This window comes from Talpa europaea, assembly GCF_964194135.1.
Source record: "Talpa europaea genome assembly, chromosome: 14".
In the NCBI taxonomy this organism is placed as follows: Eukaryota; Metazoa; Chordata; class Mammalia; order Eulipotyphla; family Talpidae; genus Talpa; species Talpa europaea.
Genome location: NC_140082.1, coordinates 25,129,811 through 25,151,000, shown reverse-complemented (window position 1 = coordinate 25,151,000; position 21,190 = coordinate 25,129,811). Strand labels below are relative to the sequence as shown.

At 33.9% G+C, this 21,190-nt stretch overlaps 1 protein-coding gene across 1 annotated transcript in view; it reads left to right on the top strand.

The window, feature by feature from the left end:
- MALRD1 (MAM and LDL receptor class A domain containing 1) overlaps positions 1 to 21,190 on the top strand; it is a gene marked incomplete at its 3' end in the record, with an annotated part of 364,653 nt that overhangs the window by 263,465 nt on the left and 79,998 nt on the right. Inside the window, exons 33-35 of the mRNA XM_084254012.1 lie at positions 3,679 to 3,880; positions 12,210 to 12,473; positions 19,427 to 19,552. Of these exons, the coding sequence (XP_084110138.1) occupies positions 3,679 to 3,880; positions 12,210 to 12,473; positions 19,427 to 19,552 (592 nt within the window). The remainder of the gene's footprint in view (positions 1 to 3,678; positions 3,881 to 12,209; positions 12,474 to 19,426; positions 19,553 to 21,190) is intronic.

The window sequence follows — 21,190 nt, the reverse complement described above, 5'->3', positions numbered from 1 at the left end:
CATGTCATCAATTTTGGTGAATGTTTCATGTGCTTTTGAAAAGAATGTGTATTCTGCTGTTGCTGGATGAAGTATTTTATAAATGTAAATTAGAGCCAGTTGATTGATGCTATTCACTTCAACTATGCCCTCACTGATTTGCTGCCTCTTACATTGTCAATTATTGAGAGAAGGTTGCTGTGTCCATCTATAAGAATGGATTCATCTATTTTTCCTTGCAGTTCTACCAGTCTTTACTGAAGTATTTGATGTTTTATATTTAGCTGCATACACATTAAAGATTGTTTTGTCTTCTTAGAGAATTGATTGTTTTCTCAATATGTAATACCCTCTTTATTTCTGATGATTTTTCTTTCCCTGAAATCTGCTTTACCAAAAATTAATAAAAAATCCCAGCTTTCTTTTCATTGTATTACTATGGTATATCTTTCTCTATCCTTTTTTTTTTCTTTAATCTATCTGTGTCTTTATATTTGTTTGGATTTTATATACAACATATAAGTGGGTCTTTGATCTTTTCTTCTTGTTGTTTGTTTTTCTCCAAGGGCAAAATCTTTTGATATGAAACATCTTCTAGTGAGTAGTTCTACTTTTTCTTCTTTTTAATTGAGATAAAATTGGTTTACAACATTATATATGAGATTCAGAGGCATAAGCTCACACCTCCTCAGATGCATTTTACCATACAACACCCACCACCAACACACCCAAAGTCCTCCACTTCAGTCCATTGTGCTCCTCCCCTCTGTGTCTTCCCTGTCTCCCTATATAAGAGGGGGTTCCACTTTTATAGAGTTTGCTAGTTGTTTGTTTTTGCCGGACCTTGATTTTGTTTTTCTATATTCCACATATAAATGAAACCAGACCGTGCTTGTCTTCCTCCTTCTGACTTATTTTATTTATCAGTATACCCTCCAGCTCCATCCATGTTGTTGCAAATGGCAGGAGGTCATCTTATTTTCATAGCTGAGTAGTATTTTATTTTATATATATATATATATATATTTATCCTCACACATCATATTTTTCTAATCTACTCATCTATTCTTGGCCAGTTATGTTATCTCCATAGCTTGACTATTGTAAATAATGCAACAATGAACATAGAAGTGGATCAATGCCTCAGATTAGTCCTGTCTGATAATGTCACTGTCTTTATCACATCTGAGTCTGGTTCTGATTCCTTGTTCTACCTCTTCAAACTTTTTTTTGTCGTTTATTTAGTATGCCTTATGATTTTTTTGACAGCCTGGTCTGAAGTATAAGATAGACAGAATAAGGCCTTTCATGTAAGGCTATATATCCCATGTAGAAGGTAGTCTGTGTTTTTTGTTTGCTTAAATGTTGCTGTTGAAGGACATAATTTCCCCTTATGTCTTTGGGTTTCCAGAGAGATGTCTTCCTAAATGAAGTCTGCAATATGATGCTGTTCTTTAAGTTGTGTCTTCTTGTTTTTACACAGATGGTCTACTTATGTGTAAGCTGGTATTTGAGGGAAAACTGTCCATGCTTCTGATTAGTTTTCAAACTTTTAGTGAGTTTCTTGGTGCTCCTGGGTTGTATCTTCCAACAGTTGCCTCTCAGCTCTAAATTTCCCTCCTCAGGTAAAACAGGAGGGCTAGAGGTGGCTAGAATTGGTTATTTCACTTTTCCTATGGAGAGCTATTAGGGATTGGAGTTGAGTATATTCCTTCCACTCATTTGATTAGAATCTATTTAACTCTAGTCACTTAGTTAAATAGTTTTTCTTGGGGCACATCTTGCTAATAGAAAAGAACCCTCTAGATATATTTCCAAATGGCTACTTTTTCTCTCCCCATGCCAAAAATTTGAGTGGAAATTTCTGTGATTTGCACAGTGAGAACCTGGTAGGCCTCTGGAGGACTGAAAAAAAGAGTACAAGGTACTCAAAAATATTTAAATTTCAAATGTGTCTATAGGTAGATTCTTCCAGCAATACATCCATTGTAGTTTCCTAGCCCACTGTTGGTTGCCACAGGGGTTTATGTCCCTGGCTCCCCCTCTCATCAGTTGTGATTCTAGCGTTCACAACTTTCTATTTTGTGGGCAGCAGTCATGATTGCTCTGTGACCTCAATTCTCTGCTGGATCTAAGAAGAAATGTTGATTTTCAGTTGGATAACTTTTTTTTTTTTTTTTTTTTTTTTTTTTGGTCATGAGGAACAGGGTAATGATCTTCAAGCTCCTTACAAGCCATATTTAGCCTGGAAATCTGTGTTGTATCTTTACACCTTGAATTCCAGATCTGTAGAGGGCAGTCTTACCCTACACCCACAAAGTAGCAGGATTCATATAACATATGTAAATGTGCTGAATTTTTATTATGGGAACATTGTTGTTATAGCTATCCTTTGAGAAATGAGTTAGAAACTACAACCTCTTCTTGAAAAAAAATTACCTCTTCATTACTTTGATTTTTTTTCTCTGCTATAAAATTTGAGGGTTTTCAAGTTAAACCATAAGAAATTGCTGTGCTTAGGATTAAACATAGCTCAGTTCATTGCTTTGCCCTATCACTGGTGATTAGAAAACAGACCCCTAACAGAACAGAGGAGAGTAGCTGGGGGCCAAGTTTAGCCAAGGTTTCCTTTCACTGATAGATTTCACAGGTTGATTTCAATGAATTAAATGTGTAATCAAATGCATGCATTGGTTCTCATATCCAGAGGTATCTATACAAAGACTCTTAGATTAGTACCAGTGGCTTTCTTTCAAGGTTGCAGCACCTGGAGACTCAGACAAGCTGAAGGAGTGAAGCTTCTTCAGTGTAATATTATATTTAACAAGATGAGTGATATTCTTTCCTTCTCATCATATAAATTTTAGATACAATTTTATAGGATAAATTGTAGATAAATTTTGACATTAAGAAAAAGTGAGAAAATAGATTTTTCAATACAGGGCATTATTGATGGAGATACAATACTTCAGTAGAAAATTACTGTGCGTATGTTTTCTGAGGTGTGGGTTCATTTTTTCATGCAAAAGAGTTGGATGACTGATTACAAAAGTTTATTACAAGTTATTTGTACATCTGTATACAGACAACATTTTGGGAAATGATAAAAGCATAAATTCAGTACAAGGAGAGAATTAGAAGATAGATTTTTTTGAGAATAGCATTAGGAAATGGCCTTTTTTTGTTTTGTTCTGAATTGTTTTTACTGTTTTAAAAGGTGATTAAAATTTGGCATGGTCATTGGTTTCAAATCTACCTCTATTTCTATTTCACTTCTTGTTTGTTGACTCTGTAAGTCCTTGCAATTTAAAAAGTCCTGAATATTGATGTTAGTAATTCAAGATTTTTTGGTTGTCAAAATGTTAAATATTCTCTGCACATTATTTTTGTCCCTGAAAGTGAGTTGGGTATATATCCCTCTATTCATTTATTATGAGTGTTCTCTTTATTCCAGTAGCACAGACTTAGTAGAATACAGATGAAGTGTTAGTTGTAGATCTCCTTGAACTTTTTAGAGAGTAAAGATACAGATTTTGACCATGTCAAATCACAACTTCTGTACTGATAGAAAATATAATCAAGGGATCAGATTGTCCATGGCCAGACTCCATTGCTGCATTAACAACCTGGATGATGATGTAGCTCTAAAATCCAAAACCATAAAAGGTTGTTTTTCCTCTCTTTTTGCCCCATTATTAGGTGTATACTATTGAGGAATCTGGATTAAATATGCTGGTGTGGTCAGTGTTTGGAAATAAAAGAACTGGTTGGATGTATGGACATGTATCTCTCTCTAGTAACAGTCCATTTAAGGTGGCATTTGAAGCTGATTTGGATGGAAATGAGGACATCTTTATTGCCCTTGATGACATCTCTTTTACCCCAGAATGTGTATTTGGAGGTAAGTGATTCCTTAAGAAAATGGATGTACAACTACTGTTTTTTTTCCATCTAAATATAATGAATGGGAATTTCTGAGGAATTATATTTCTTTTCAGACCCAGTCCTATGCATATATTAAAGAAAGAGCAATATTTATTATAGTCGGTAAAGTTTTTTCTGCCCAGGTAACTGAAATTTTTTGTGTCCTCTGAATAACAAAATTATTTGACTAAATTTCATTAAGAAATCTGAAGGATATAGTTCCATTAATGAAAATTTATTCCCAAAGCTCACAATCACTGAACAAAGTAAAGTCTCCTCTGCTCACCAGTCATCTTCTCAACTTTTCTACCCTTATTAGCTTTTTCTCTTCCTGATTCATTTATGGTACTAGCAATCTCGAATTTTCATTCTATTGCAAGTGATATTGAGTAAATGTTGAGAGTAGTTTACTAGCTGCCTAAGTCCAGTGCCTTTGAATACTTGCTTTGGAGCTGGGCTACCTACTCTCCTGTTATCACTATAAATAATATTGGCTATCTACTCTCCTATTCTCACTATGAATAATTTTTTATAGCCCCCTGCCCCTGTCACTGCCTCAAAATTTAAAAAGACTGGTTGGAAGCATAAAATTCATCAAGTACAAGTCATATTTCCATACTATAAAGAGAAAATCCCTTTAGCTACTCTTTAATATCTAATTTCCACATCATCCATCTTTGGGTGATAGTCATCCCTCTTTTTATTTTTCATCATAATCAAACTTGAATTCCTACTTCATGTGGACAAAATGATGAAGCTGATGAGCAACACCATGTTTTCCATCTATATGTATTGGTGGCACCATGTTTTCTATCTATATTCATTGGTGAGAGAGCAAACAGAAAAGAAATGTATCAAAATACACAACTTCATACACGTTATAAAGAAGAAAGATGTTTGCAAATACCTACTATATTATTTTCTTATCTTTTAAGTACTACTCCTGTTTTATTGATCTGTCTCTCTCCATAAAATAATCCCTTAAAATGGAGCCTTTTTGCCTTTTGCTAGTCATGCCCCACATTCTTTCATCTTCTTGACTGTAGTTCTAAGGTTTCTCTCATTGGGAATGCCCTGTCCTTTATTTCCTCTTGTGTGAATCCTTCTCTACTATCAAAGGCAGACTGAAAGCCTTCTTCATGAATTTATCTTTAATCCTCCCCACATAAAGCCAAACTTGTTTCAGATTCTCTGAGCCTTCGATTTTCTGCTCTCTTACATCTTACATGGTATCTTGTGATATGTGTTGCTTCCATGCTATCATTTTTAGTTCTGCTATATTTAAAAATCCCCACTGTCATTATCCTGGTTTTTTCTTCTCTGATTTGGTGAGAATAAGTGATATTTAACTTTTATATTGTTTAAGGAAAATATAAAATAAATTTAGTTAGTATACAACACAGTAGCTATCCACTTTACATCAAAATTGATAGTAGAGCAATTGTAAATATTATTTAAAACATGATCTCGATGCTGGGTTATTTTGATTTTGATTCAGTTAGTAATTCTTGAGCCTCATTTTTAAACAAGTAGTGAAGAATGTACAAAAGGCTGGCCAAAAGTGATTGTCAATCCTGATTAACTTGTTGACTTATAGAATATTACTAGGTTTTAAATCTCCTATTGTAAGCCACAAAGTCCTCAGAGTTTGTCAAACAAGACAATTTCTCTTCACTTCTGGAAGGGTTGTTAAATTTGAGGGCACAAATGTAAGAACTAGAAAATGGCATTCAATGCTAAAGCCAAGCAGGATTATGGGAGCTAGACCCTATTCCTTCTTGACTACATTTGAAGGAACCACTTGTTATGCTGTTGAGTGGTTCTTATTTGGTTTCCTGCTGCTCATCAAACTTGAAGGGATTTTTTTTCAATTTTGGGGGGAATTCAAATGACAACCATGGGAAAATTCTTCTCAGTATCAACCATGGACCAATAGCCTGGATCTGATGAATGCTTTCAACTAAAACTGAAGATAAACCACAAGTCATCGTTGCAGTGCTATGTCTAAAAGGTGAATGCTATCATGTGAACAAAGATAGTTACCACATATATACCACATATCTACTTTCCTATTACCACTATGAATAATTCTTAATTTCCCCCATCACTCCTCCTAAATTATATATAGTTATATATAGTTTGTGAATAAATATGACATATACTGATACATTATTTGATATAATGCGTGTGTGTGTGTGTAGCACAATATGACATGGTGATTTAATTATTTCTTTGCCATATGGAAACAATAATCAATTCTTAAATTCTTACTCAATTTTGGAAATCATGGAAATTATCTTTTGTCTTTACTCAGAAACACTCAGGAGGTCAAATGTTTTACTCGTGCTAGTGTGTCTGAGAGATTCTGTGAGTTTTTTTATAGGCCGTGTCAACCCAGACCTGTCTTGTTCTCTTGGACTATGAACTACTGTTGTTATTGGTTTCCTAGTTCCATGGAATACATATGTTGTTATCTGTGAAGGATACAGACTTTATGCAAGCAGTTTGTTAGCTAATAAACAGAATAAGAAATGATGCAGCTTTACTAAAATATCTCTTTTAAGAAAACTTTTTTTTAATTTTAATTTAATTTAATTTAATTTATTTATACAAGCACTTGGTATAGTCAGAAGCGCGGGAGGGTGAGAGAATTCACCAGAGCCAGAGCAGGGAGCAGAGCAGGCAGAAGGACCGAAGTACACTGCTGAGGGGAGGAGTGGGTGACAGGAGAGGTCTGCGCACCATGTGGGACCTTCCTCTGGTGGCCGGGGAGCAGCCGGGGATCGAACCGGCGCCACAGAGGCCGCAGGCACCTTTGCAACCCAGCGCTCAACTGCTGCGCCACCAGGGGAGGCCCAAGAAAACGTTTTTTAATAGAAAAACAAGTGGCATCAGCAGAATGACCAGTTTTTCGGATATTATTGTTGGCATGTAAGAACATTTACTCAGAAAAGATTGATTATTCTTTGTAGGATATATTTGGAATTGTAGGATATAGTTGGAAAGTAGCAAATAATGAAAGCTATTTTCTTGGCTAAACCAAGAGTAAATATGTTTTCATGTATGAGTTCAACTTTTCAAGTTTAACTTGATCAAACTAAAAACATAAAGTTAGAATAACCAGCTTTTGGTAAAGAAGGTCCAAAGGAATTGAAAGTCATTGACTGGGTTGTCCTTGCCAAATGTAGCAAGTGACTGATCAGTGAGGAGTTTGGCCCAAGTTTCAGACCTTGCTTTTTTGCCCTTTCTACTCCATCTGATTGTAATATAATTAATGGAATGTCACATGTGCCTCCTACAGGATTCCATGTAGGGCAAGATAAATCAAAACCTTTTAAATAATCACTGCTGATTATTTTATTACACAGAAATCAGTCTTTAAAAGATATGTGGTTTAAAAAATAATACAACCATATATAACACTCCAAGCTTTAGGTAAAATTACTTACACATATCCCTCAAAAGTTACTATTGATTATGTTAAACTACTATATTTTTGTCCTTAGTGTCAATGCCCTATTGACTGAGAAGTCTTTAAAAGAAACCACAGAATTATCTTTGATTTCGAAGAGTTCTTCTTTACTGCCCCCTTCTATAAATCATTCTCTTGAACTTCCTGAGACAAGTAGAACAGGTGTTCATAAAAAGGTGCGCATGAAATTTAACAATATTCCTTCATAGGCTGATTGCCTAAAACTTTTAGCTTTCTGATAATTATATAAGAAATGGTATATGATGGAGAAATAGCTTCCCACTTTCCAATCTCAAACTTTCTATATGAAGACAAAGGTCAAATAACTGACTGGTGCCAACGTACCCATCCATAATTTCTGTAAGTAAAAACCTCCTACTCACAGGATTGATGGTTACATTCTGTTTCCAGCCTCCATCCCAGCAAGAAAAGAGTATAATGTCAAGTCATATGAAATAGTCCTTATTTCCTCATCAATTTTAGGTTTCCTAGGGCAAACATAGGTAAGAATGAATCAAGTGTGAAGTCATTGAATACAAAAAAGTCAGTGATCTTCATCCATTGGAGAACTATTTTGAGAAGTATTCTTCCTTTGGAAAATGTATGCTGGAAGTAATGTGAATATGAATTTTAAAGGGAACATATTTCATGATATTGGTGCTGAAGTTAGAAATCAAGAGTTCAGCTTTTAGAGGATTCTTTACCTATTAAATAGCTTTGCAGTTAATATTAAAAAGAGCTATCAATGAAAAAATGCATTCAATCAGGATAAGTACATAGCCTGACCTAACATTGCATATAATAGTGGCCACACCAGTGCAGATATGTCAAATAAGGAACTATAGCACCATCTGGAAATGATAAAATAGAAATGAATCTGTAATTCACCAGAGTCTCTCTGGTTTCCAAGCCTCATGACAAAAAGAAATAACCAGCAACTACTCTTACATTTCATATTTTCCATTTTCCACATTTGCATGAGTTTTAGATTATTTTGGATTGAATGAGGACAAAAAATTTCTTCATGTATGCAGTTTCAGTCACTTGCAGTGGTATCACTATTATTAGATAGAAGTTTGCTGTAATCACAGCAAATATTGATGTTGAATGAAAGCAGTAACTTTTTTTTGAGGGGGACAATTACTATATTCCATTTCTTCAACTCTTTATTTGCCTTAATGCAGTAAATATATTCTTGATTTTCTCTCAAATCTGTATCTTCTGTATGTGGTGAGGGAGACCAAGCATTCTGATAATAGGATACATACCTCTCCACCACATTCTGATGTTTTCTCTTAATTGTTCAACATCCACTGACTATAGTCTCTCATTAAATCTATCACTAGCAAATAGCTTCATGGTTTCAAATAAAATGATACACACACACACACACACATACGTGCCCAAGTGTATTCTATACACATTTTGAATTTCTGCCAGCACTTTCCTATATTTATTTTAGCTTTGGCCTCTAGCTATTCACTTTGAAAATTATTATTACTTTCTATTGGGTTTTGGTTCTCAGATATTGATCCACTTCCGCATTGGATCTAACTTCTGGGAATGTTTATATTGTCTTTGCTTTTGTCTCTTCTATTTAAATGTTGATTTTTCTTTCAGAGATAGTCTTGTGGTGAGCCAAGCAAGCCCTCCTGCTTCATAAGACACTCCCTATTCTGCTATATGTGCCATTTTTCCCTTGCTCTAGAAGGCATAAATCTATCTTCCCAAGGATACTTAAGCTATTATATGTTGAAGTTAAATAAGAAGATCAAATGATTCTCTTATGACTCCACATAAGTGATGACAGATTTTTTTAATTAAAAAAATACATGTTGAACTTTTAGTGGTTAACTTAATGTTGAATATGCACATGTTTATTCTCAATGATGAACACTTAAAACTTACCTATGGGCCTCCCCTGGTGGCACAGGTGGTTGAGTGCCATGCTATGAAGCTGTCTGCAGCCTCTGCAGCACTGGTTTGATCCTGGCCGGCCAGCAAGGGTCCCACATGGTGCGGCAGACCTCTCCTGTCGTGCCCGCTGCACCCCTCAGCAGCGTATTTCTGTCATCTGCCTGTTCTGCTTCCTTCTCTGTCTCTGGTGAATCCTCTCACCCTCCCGCGCATGTGGCCTGTACCCCGTTTCTTGTATGAATAAATAAATAAATCTTTAAAAAAAACTTACATAATGTTACAATGTATTGTTACTTCCATAAAAAAAAATTGTACTTTATGAGGTACTTAACAGTATATACACATGAAATTGGTGGGGGGGGGGACCTATACCTATTCATGTCAGGAATTGTAATTGCTTAGTCCAAAATGTAGGTAAAGATGAAGGACTGGTGTATGTAGATGATGTCCTATGGAATTAAGTTTTTAGGAAAACTTCCTTAATTTCTCAAAATGCAGTTAGTTCAAAAGTTAAATGTAATACATCTACCAGCAGTATTCATTTTATTTGAATACCTGGAGGAAGTATTTTATATTCAAAAGCCTGGATATATTATGTAGTAGAGTACAGAATTTCCATTAGGTAAAGCAAGAGACTTAAAAGAAATGAGCTTTTGGAAAACTGCTTTTGGCTAAGAACCTTCCTAGACCCCTCTTAGCAGTGCAAGTTCATGCTCCTCTTGCATCAGAAATATTTCTGTGGAAAATTTGAGAAGTGATTCATCAGGGATTTAATTGAAAATGAGATACATTTTTGATGGTTGGATAGTGTCTTAGGTCATGTTCCCAAGGAAGTGCACTTAGGGACAGAGATTCCCACTACAAGGGTTATGGGAAATTCTTCCAGGAACAGCTTCTATCAGGACTGGGCAAAGGGAGTGTTGAGCTGTGATTCAGGGCCTCAGCTGATGCCATGGGGAGCTTTGGCACTGCACTGACCCTTGACAGGTGTTCCAAATTGAAGTACTGGGGCTGGGTCATTTATCTCAGTTCACCAGCTACTGAACGGAACTGTATCTGATTGTATATATAATGTTAGAGGGAAATTTCTGGACCTGGACTTAGCTGTGAGCTGCCATTTGGTAACTTTCTGGCCACTGGGGAAATGAAAATCTTAATCTTGGAGGAAGAACTTAGGCAGTGCAAGACAGAATCTGCTATACACAGTACAAGCTTACCAGCTTTCTATAAAGAAGGGCCTCAAACAAATGAGTTTTAAGCTCCTTCAGCTATAAATGAGTCTGGAATTTAATGGAATCACTGTCTCCAAAAATTGAAGAGAATTTGGGCTTGACTTGGGATAGGGAAAATTATTTTCCTCATGTTACTTTTCAGAGAAGATTAGTATCTTAGCTAAGTAACATGTGTATTGCTAAATTTGATTCTAGATTTTCATCACATGCAAAAGTTTATTCAATCTTTTCATCCTTTGATAAATTCATAACGACAAAAGTTTCATTCATAAATTATTTTTAAAAAAATAAAATCTAGGTTGTGCGCTCTTTCTTAAATGTGAGATTAATCAAATAAAGAGAATTAAAAAAAAAAACTATACTACCATGGAAATATATATATATATATAACACATTTTGTATTTTTATTTGGATATAAAAATATTAATCAATTTACTTTCTAAGTTTGAATTTAGAATGTTTGCATTGGAATACTGTAACCTTATGCAGTTAGATAAAAACATTGTACTTCTGTATTAATATCACATGTTTACCCCCTTTTCATAAATACAAATTGCCTAAGCACCCAAAATAAGTCTCAGATACATAACTCTGATTATAGAATTTGAGTCTAAATATATTATAGATGTATCCAATTGCTGAGTGAGAGGGTAAGGAGGAGAAATTTCAAATTTTACTTTGAAAATGAATTCACAATACCATCTTTATGTATAAAGCAAATTATTCTTACATGATCCATAAATAAAAGTTGATTAAAAAAGGTGAAGAACATGAAATCCACTTCCTGAACTGGTTCCCGTTGCTATCTGACTTAATATATGAACAACTATTGCAGAGACAATATGAAGTATAAAAACTGTTCCACTAATGTTTCAACAAATTAGTGCAGTCTTGCATATTCACAGGTATTATCTGACCTCCAGGAACAGTGACAAGTCAACATTTTGCTCACATTTTATGTTTTATCTTAGAGTTGATTTAACTATTGCTGCAGATTACTTTCATGTGATAAGTTTATTACACTAGCATTGTATCTTTGCACACTCAAAATTAATGGACCCAGTAACCTCATATGTAAAATGAGTTGGTTCTGTTTGAACACTTTATCTTCATGGCTTCAACTGTGATTTGATCTGTACTTTAAATAGGGCAGCACATGACTTTTTAGCTGTAATCAAGACTCAAGGCAATGTAGTATTACAAAACCATACATCAGACCTTTACTTTTGTGACTTAACCCTGATCAGGTCTCAGGAGTCAAATTCCTCAAGGAGGTCACTAAGAGACACTTAATAAATAGCATACTGGTATAATAGCCATTCCCTCAAATCTAAAGATAGAGTGCATTATTTCCTATGTGAATTTATCTTTATTCTCAAGGAAAATCTGATTTAGTGTTCAAATTTAAGACCCACAAATCAATATTTCTTCTTTAATTTGAGTCATTTTTCATGACTATAATGCTTTTTTAAGAATGTGGTTTTTGAGGGTGACATAAGGCATTTTTTCAAGTCATGTTTTCATGTTTGATGGAGTTCATATTATTCCTTACTAGAAATTAATTTCCTAAGTTGCAAAAATGGTTCATGTTACACAAGAATAAATATGTCCTTTGATATTTGAACATGGGACAGAGAGATTATTTTCCTAATGCCAACATGACTTGACTTGATCTCTTTCTTCAGGTCCTGTGGTAATACAGCCATCACTCTGTGAAGATGAACAATTTTCATGTATCTACACACCCCAGTGTGTCGCTCTCTCAAGGAAATGTAATGGACAGGATGATTGCACAGATGGATCTGATGAAATGGATTGTCCCCTCATCCCTCCTCCTCAGCTCTGTGATGAAATGGAGTTCCAGTGCTCTCGCAACGAGTGTATCCCATCCCTCCTGCTATGTGATGGAGTGTCTGACTGTCGCTTTAATGAAGATGAATCCAGCTGCCGTGAGTTATTTTCACTAACTGAGTTTGCCTGAGAAGAAATGCTGCTTGGATATGATAGAGAAAGCTTGACAGATAAAACAAAGTTCTCTGGAGTCTTACCATGATCATATAATCAATAACACAGTTGCTTGTGTTATGTTGCTAAACAAAGCATGTAGCTCTTGCTTAGAATTTCTGGGCACATGCTGTTTGTAGTTATTCTAATCTCTTAAGCCCTTTTGATTTTCTTTTTTGTTTATCTTTGGCTCATTCATATAGGAGATGTTCTTATGTACTTGTTATCTTTTCAAGTAATGGTTATGGAAATGCATTGAAGATGTATCTTATGTCTTCCCACCCTAAATATTCATGAAGATGGATCAAATAACGGCATATAGGAAAATACCTACTTTAGTAACTATATACAGCTAGGGATTGTATGTGGACAGCAACCGAGGCAGACGTTATGTCTTTAAGAGGTCGTGGGGTGGTAAATAATAAGGACATGGGTTTGAATCTCTTCTGTGTCACTTTTACTACCTGTGCAGTCTTGGGAAAGTTATTTGAGTCTGTTTCATCATCCAAGTAATACCTAACTTACAGGGTTATGAGAATTTGAGCTGATGTATTTAAAACCCTAGAGCTGCTTTCAGCAGCTTTAATTTTAATTTTGCCTATGTCAGATAGGAAATGAAGAATGTTAGTTAAGAAATAAGTATACAAATTTTTAAGGTGAGCAAATCATTATTGTGTCATCAAAGAACCACTGATATTTTATTTAATTATTTTTTGCTTGGTTTTGTGTTGTCTATATTATATTTTTTTGGTAAGGGCTGAAATTGTAGAACTCCATAACTCATGTGTTAATAACCTCATGTGTTGTGAGGGTTTTTTTTTTTAAACAATAAAAAACAGTTTGGAATGTAACTGTAAGGGGATTATTGAGAGAAATGTAAAGTGTTTTTAGTGCTTTGATTAGTGTGGACATCCAGAATTATAACTACAAGAAAGAGATAAAGATAAGAAAAGAGATAAAGATAATTGAAGGAAAGGGGAGACCGCTTTTAGATCCTTAAAGTCTTTAGTCTTAAATGAATGAACTTCTTTTCTTGCTTTAGACTTTTCTTGCTTTAGATTGTCTACTTATTATACCCTACTTGTATATGCTTTCTGTTACAAAACCAGATTGTCGCGTTCTATAATTTCTTAAAGGAAAGGTGAACAAGTAAAACTGAATGATGAAATAAGGTCCACCAAATTACTTATCCCTGTTCCCATAAGGTTTTCAATGTGATTTGACTGATGAAATCATCTTCAGTTCAATAGAGTCATATAATATTTGACTTAAAATAAGAATATTATTTAGAAAGAAACTTATGAAAACCTTGTATCTTTATACCTTTAGATATTCGTTGGAAAACCGATATTTGATGAGATAGTCATGTATGAAGCTCTGCTTCTAAATGAAAATCAAATTAATAATAGACAGGTATTATGTAAGAATTATTTATATCCATTTAAAAATATTTAATTGGGCCTCCCCGGTGGCGCAGTGGTTGAGCGCTGGGTTGCCAAGCTGCCCACGGCCTCCGCGGCTCAGGTTCAATCCTCAGCTGCTCCCCGGCCACCAGAGGAGGGTCCCACATGGCGCGCAGACCTCTCCTGCTGCCCGCTGCTCCCCTCAGCAGTGTGCTTCGGTCCTTCTGCCTGCTCTGCTCCCTGCTCTGGTGAATTCTCTCACCCTCCCACGCTTCTGACTGTACCCAGTGCATGTATAAACAAAACAAAAACAAAACAAACAAATAAATAAAATAAAACATGCCTCTATAAAAAATAAAAAAAATAAAATTAAAAATATTTAATTGAGTTATGACTCTGTAGGGAGAACTGTGGAAATAAATGATGGACAAAAATGCTAGAGCAAAATTAGTGAATAAAAGCACCCAATGAAGATAACTTACCCAAGTGAAAGCATAGTTTTGTTTTTGTTTTTGTTTCTTGCCTCACCTATTAATTTGAAATGGTGTTTTGTAAACTCATTCATTCATTCATTCACAAACCTTAGGAGTTTAATTTATACCACATATTGTATTATACAGTGATAATGCAAATGGACCTGACACTATAACAGCTCAGGTCGTAGAGACATCATGCATTATTGAAGACTAGCAAATGATTGTTGGGAGCACCATTTGACAAGTTCTATGTCAGTGTTATTGAATACATAGAGCGCTCCCTAAATCTGATGCTAAAGCATCTATTAACTTTAATAAGAAATGTGATTTCAGAGCCAAAAGTAAAAATATGAGTAGACATTAGACAGGAAAACTAGAGATGCTTGATTCCAGTGTGAATATTGTTGCAGAAATATGGAAAAATTCGTTTGACTTAAACATATTTGATATAAATAGAATTTATGATAAGAAATACAAGATTTCTTGTAATTCTGGAGAGATATTCAGGGAGTAGTTCTTGAATTCTCAGCAGTCATGCCAATGCTACATACCTTATTTATTATTACACAGAATGCACTGGAGAGAGGAGGGAGACTGGTTAGAAGATGTTGTAGTTGAAGTACAAAGGAAATGCTTAGATAGTAGCATATGGTAAGGATTATGAATAGTTCTAAGAATTATTCTGCTGATGAAGAAGTTTCTATTGCACTCATTGTCCAAACCTAACCAAAAAAAGCAAAGAATCTCATTGATAAATCCTGGAAGTTCAGCCTCCTAGGACCTGGAGCAGAGAGAGAAGACAGAGCGTGGCACAGGAGAAGCTCACAGCAGCTATCCAGCAATGCTATAGAGCCATGAAAACACAGAGGACTACAGCTGTGTTAGTGGTTGTATAAATCATATACAATGTTGTAAACCAAGGTTACCTCAATAAAAATAAAATAATAAACATTAAAAAATAAAACATATAGGGAAATGGAGTTTATCTACTTTCTAACTTTAATTTTTTAAATGTATCATATGAAGCTGAGTGCCAATTTTTAAGATTTAGAATAAGTCATGGTCCTAAGATTTATGGACCAACCATTATCATCAATATTTATATTATTGGCTTTTATGGCTGTTAGTTATGACCTCAGCCTCCCATGCTGTTTCACAATGATAGAGTGAATATCATCCCTCTGCATTTGGCATCTACTTACAAAAGATTTTCTGTTTATTCAATTTTAAAAATATGGTAAATCTATTTTATAGAGGTATAGCAGGATCAAATTAATTAACATGGCAAAGTGCATAATACAACAGTTGTTATCCGTTCCTTTTTAAATAATTCTATCATTTTGAATTGTTATTTGTACTGCTATTTAAACTGTTAAAATCTGTCAGTAAAGAGTAGTGTTTGAATTTAGATGAAAGATAGAGTAAATATCCTTTCTTCTCTGTGCTAAGTGCATATGTGTGCCTGGAAGGGCTTGTTTGTGGCCTTCATTCTCATGGCCCCAAACCGTACTCATTCTGCTGTTCTAAGTGTGGATCTGCATATATGAGTTTTCATTTTAACATTAAATGGATACACATCTGTAGTCATGGATGCTTTACTTTTGTATTTCTTGTGCAGCAACTATAATCTACAAAAGGAATTTTGCTTTAGGAAAATAACTCCAATGAACCATTCATGTATTATCTTTAATGTATCATTTACCTGAGTGAATAAGCTAAAAGTCACAAAATGGTCCATGTAACAGCTTTTTTGGCAAGAATGAATATCAACCTCCAGGATGATGACAGATTGAAGTTAGTATCTTATAGCCATTAAAGCATAATGTTTAAAAGAGAATGGAACAAAAGTATATATTTTCCATGAAAACATTTTGAAATCAAAGTTTCTTATATATTTTATATATAGTTTATTTGGATTAATATTTGAATTTTTCTTCTTTGTATGTACATTAATAACAGAGGATGAAAAAAATAGTGCTTCAATTTCTTTTCCTATTAAGTAAAATATCCTTTGCTAGATGGGTGTCAATAAACATTAATTGCATCCATAATTTATTTGCCACATAGTTTTCAAAGGAAAATATCCATTAACCTTAATGTTACTGTTGAAAATGCCACAGAAACTGAGATTTTAGTTTCAAATTTCATAAAGTAAAAGACCAGTTTTTAACTGTCTAAATCATTAACTTCCTATGAAAAGGACAAAATACAACTTTTTGTTAATTGAAAACATTTATTTTCTTGTATATATTTTCATATTTTTTTAATTGAGGTAACATTGGCTCACAACTCTCTGTGTGATCGCACTCCTCAGATGGATATTACCTCACCACATTCACCACCTAGAAACCCGTCGTCCACCATAGTCCATTGTGCCTCTGCCTCCGTTAGATTTCTAGAGTTTGTTTTTGGCTTGATTTTATCTAACCCTTTGTTGTTTTTCTATATTCCACATGTGACACCTGAGATATATTTTAATATATTTCAACTCAATGCTGTTTGGCCCAAAGTCAAGGGTTTATATCATTTACACTTAAAGGAATACCGTCTTCTTTACATGATTTCTCAGTTTCTTGCAATGAAAAGCCAGTGAAGATCAAATACATACATTTAACACATATGCACACATTTACTTGGATATAGAGATACCTGAATATATATACTTATTCATGTTTTCAAACGTGTCTTCATCTTATGAGTTGGAAAATTATGTTATCTCTTACACCTAGTTTATTTAGTTGCAGGATGATTCATCTTGTTGATATACAGCCTAAAATTACTTAATTCTTTGGAATAGCTTAAAGATCACCCCTTCTCTTGGAAGCTTAGTCATTTCTACAGTCTGGTTTCAGACTTGTTTTTAGATGTGCCTGTACCACCTCTTTACACAAATTCTCCAGCCAAAGGCATACTTCTTAACTTCTTTATTCACTATTCCAATATCGAACTTATCGATTCCACATCCATAAACCTTATTCCCACTCTATTGAATGTTTTTATCTATAATCATTAAAACTTAAGACATTTCAAATCTCTGCTTTTACTTTTAGCACTTATAGACCTTGCTACACTGGAGCATTTTTGCTCCAGTGTTTTCATAGTACTGATCTATTCCAATACTTGGTCAACTAAGTCTAATCTAATGACCTTTCTTTTGTTCGCACCTTTAACTGTTCATCACTTTTGTGTTTTTGTTGCTCTTTATGTTCTGATCACTCTTCTAAAAAAATTATTTTCTGCATGCTCTAGTTGAGATGCTCATTATAGTGTCCTACATGTAGTGCCAGCTCAGTAACATTTATTCGTGTGAATTGATGATCTCACACTTTGAGAAGGATTACTCAATGAAGAATATCACCTTAATCATTCAGTCAACGGAAATATATACTCTCAGTGATACCATTTTTATGTCTGACTTGAATATAACTTTTGATGGGTAGTTCTAAAATTAAGCTGTGTCAGTAACCTATGATAACTTAAACTATGCCTTCTGGTCCATAAATATACTTGAAGAAAACTTTGTGACATAACTGACAAAATCTGTGAAAGACATGTGTATGGAAATATTTATTCCTGGTTCTTCTAAATTATCAATTTACCTTGAAAAGTTCGAATTAAATTGACTTTTTTCTAGCAAAAGTGACTTTCCAGGTCAAGTGTCCTTAAATTTTTAGCATCGGAATTAGATTGAAATGTTCAAATAGGATATTGTATATAGACCATAAGTAAATCAGAGAAAAACAGAGATGTTCTCTTTGAATTTGAACACCAGAAAGCTCTAAGTGTTCATCGATGTCTTTGACATATCTCTGCAAAACCTTAAGACTCTAAGGAACAGAATTATGGAAGCAACAGGGTATTAGAAGCAGTGTAGATCAATATCATTATTATTTAGTGCTTTTGAAACTTATCCAGAATTCTCGATAAGATGGTCAGTAAGTTCATGCTCTGATATATTCCCTCTACTCCAAACATATATCAGTGTGAGATAGAGTAGGTAGCATAAACATATATAAAGGCTAAGAGTCATGATAAATATTGACATAGAATGAAATTGCAATAGAACCAACCAGAGGAAAGAGATCAGATCTTAAACCCAGGACTGCTACCTTCTAGGTCCTCAAGCAAATATAAAACAAAAACACATGAGGTAGCCTGGAATATAGGCTTCTGGTTCAACTTTAACTTAAAAAAGGAATCTAAAACAGGGCCCACTGCTTTACCCTACTGCTTTATAAGGATCTTAAAGAGACCTGAGAATGAGAGGGAAGAAAGCAAGAATACAATTTCAGGAGTAATAGTAGAATCCCAGGGAAGTTGAGTACTTTGAGGAACTAGATTGCCATTGAACAGTAAGTGACCTTAATGGGTATCAATAAAGGCATTTTTCTGAAACAGCCAGTCTTATGAACAATAGCATCTCTATTAATATGCTTGTCCCTGAGTCAGGCCAAGCTCTGCTTATTGTCCCACCAAGAGATTTTGGGATACCAAAATAAATACCTACATCACATTATCACAGTGTGATAAAAGCCCATAGTCATGGCACATTGGGCGGCAATGACCTACCTACACCATCACCCAGATCTATCAAGGACCCAGTGACTGCTCATGATTCATAAACCACTTGGAAGTGGACAAACATTCAACAAGTTACAATCCTGTCAATCCAATTGCACAAAATATCAGGGTCATAAGGAAAAGAGTAGAACTAAAGAAAAATTTGCCTTGAAGTCAAAGTTGACTCCTATGTAAAATTAATCCAAGTACATACAATACATTTTATTACATGTATAATACTATTTAATGTACAAGTGAAAGGTGAGAATTGACAAGTTTCTTTTTGAAGAAATCTTCAACTTCATAAATTGAAATACTCTTCAAAAAGAACTACAGTTTGTAATTTAAGTTAGCACTGGAAATAAAGAGGTTGATATAATATACTGTCTTATTTCATTAGGAAAAATCTGGTTAAAAAAAAGACAAGCTTGTAACCATGATCATTCTTCTTTATTCCAGCCAATGAGAGCTGTTCTGATGGAGCGCTGCTGTGTCCCTCCTCCAACAGTTGCATCTCAGTTCACCAGCGCTGCAATGGTTTGACCGACTGCTTGGATTTCCAGCTTGATGAGTCCAGCTGTTCAGGTACTCCATTTCCACTTCCATTTCCATTCAAATATTCTTTGTAATAAAGGTCAGTAACTTAACCTGCATACCATACAAATATTAACACTTGAAATTCTAAATAATGACAAAGCTGGAAAAATTGATTTTTTTATTATTGGTTAGGGAGAAAGGAGAATGTTAAATTAATTGCTAGATGCATAACAGAATGTACATATATATGACATAATGACCTCATGACTGTTCTATATAAAAATATTCATGAAATAAAACAATTAAATACTAAAATTTAAAATAATACTAGAGTTTATCATTAATATTTAATAATTTCTTCTGTGAAAATTGCCTGGTTACTATCAAAAGGAAACCTTATATAAGCTAACATATTATTAATTTTTTAATTATATTTTCCCATTTTTTATAAGAGCTTCCTATTTACATTATCTAGTCATGTCTAAAATTTAATTTATTAAACTTTAGATAGACTTTTAAATATTTTTCTTCTGATCTTGGGATACTTATAAGAATTGATAATGTATATTTGTGATTATGCTTTTATCAAAACTACTTTGAATTCTCTAACTTGTTGTAGTATATTTTTAATAGCTCTCCTGAATAAATTTCTGTTTCACTTAGGGGACATATAAATATTAGTTTGGGGCAATATAAATCTATCACAAGTAAAAGATAACACAAACCAATGATAAAAGAAATATCCAATAATATTTTCTAAATAAATTAAAGATAATTCATATCAAAACTAGGTGAGAATATATTCTTTATATATATATCTAGAGAGAACATTCTGATATGCAAAAGCATGATGATTCCGATCAAATAATAATAAAATATTATTTTTATGGTGCTGAAAAAACATATTCACATAGTACTAAGCTTCATAGTACAAAAGAATATCAAGAATTGAGAAAATCCGGTCACATAAGATATACAAAGATGAATTCTCTTTCACATTATATTTCTCTTATATATCAGATAAGATAACCCAAATGAAATAATCTTACTCTCTATTTATTTATTTATTTTTATTACTCCCTTTTTAAAATGCAAGAAAATTATTAATGATATAGTTACATTCTTTGAAACTACAAATACAAAATAATTATTTGCAATATCCAAATTTATTTATATAAAAGTGAAATTTTCTTCAGGATGATTCTATATGAGAACAAATATATTGCAACTTATTAAGGTTTATTGTCTCCTTTGACATGTTCTACCTTTAAAAATAGGATCAAGCTAACAGAATACTAATCATACAAACATTATTGTTGGTCCAACTAGCCACTCAAAAATCATGTACAGTTTATTTACAAAGTATGTTTCATATTTACACAGCTCTTGGGTTAGAGTTAAATAAAGAACTAGTGAGAGTTTTCAGATAAAATCCATATTCTATTATGTGTTCCTATTAGTATTTTATATGCTTTTTGGTTTGTCAATCAAATATGATGATGTCAGTGCTTCTGTTTTTGAGAAACCCTTTAATCCTAATCCATGATAAGATGTGTAAATACACAATACATCATCCTCTTTATTTCCAAATAACATATTCCTTTAAGATCAGCATTTCATAGGCTTTTATGACCTCATCCTTCCAGCATCCAACAATTTCCCCAGTAGTCTCACAACAGATGATGA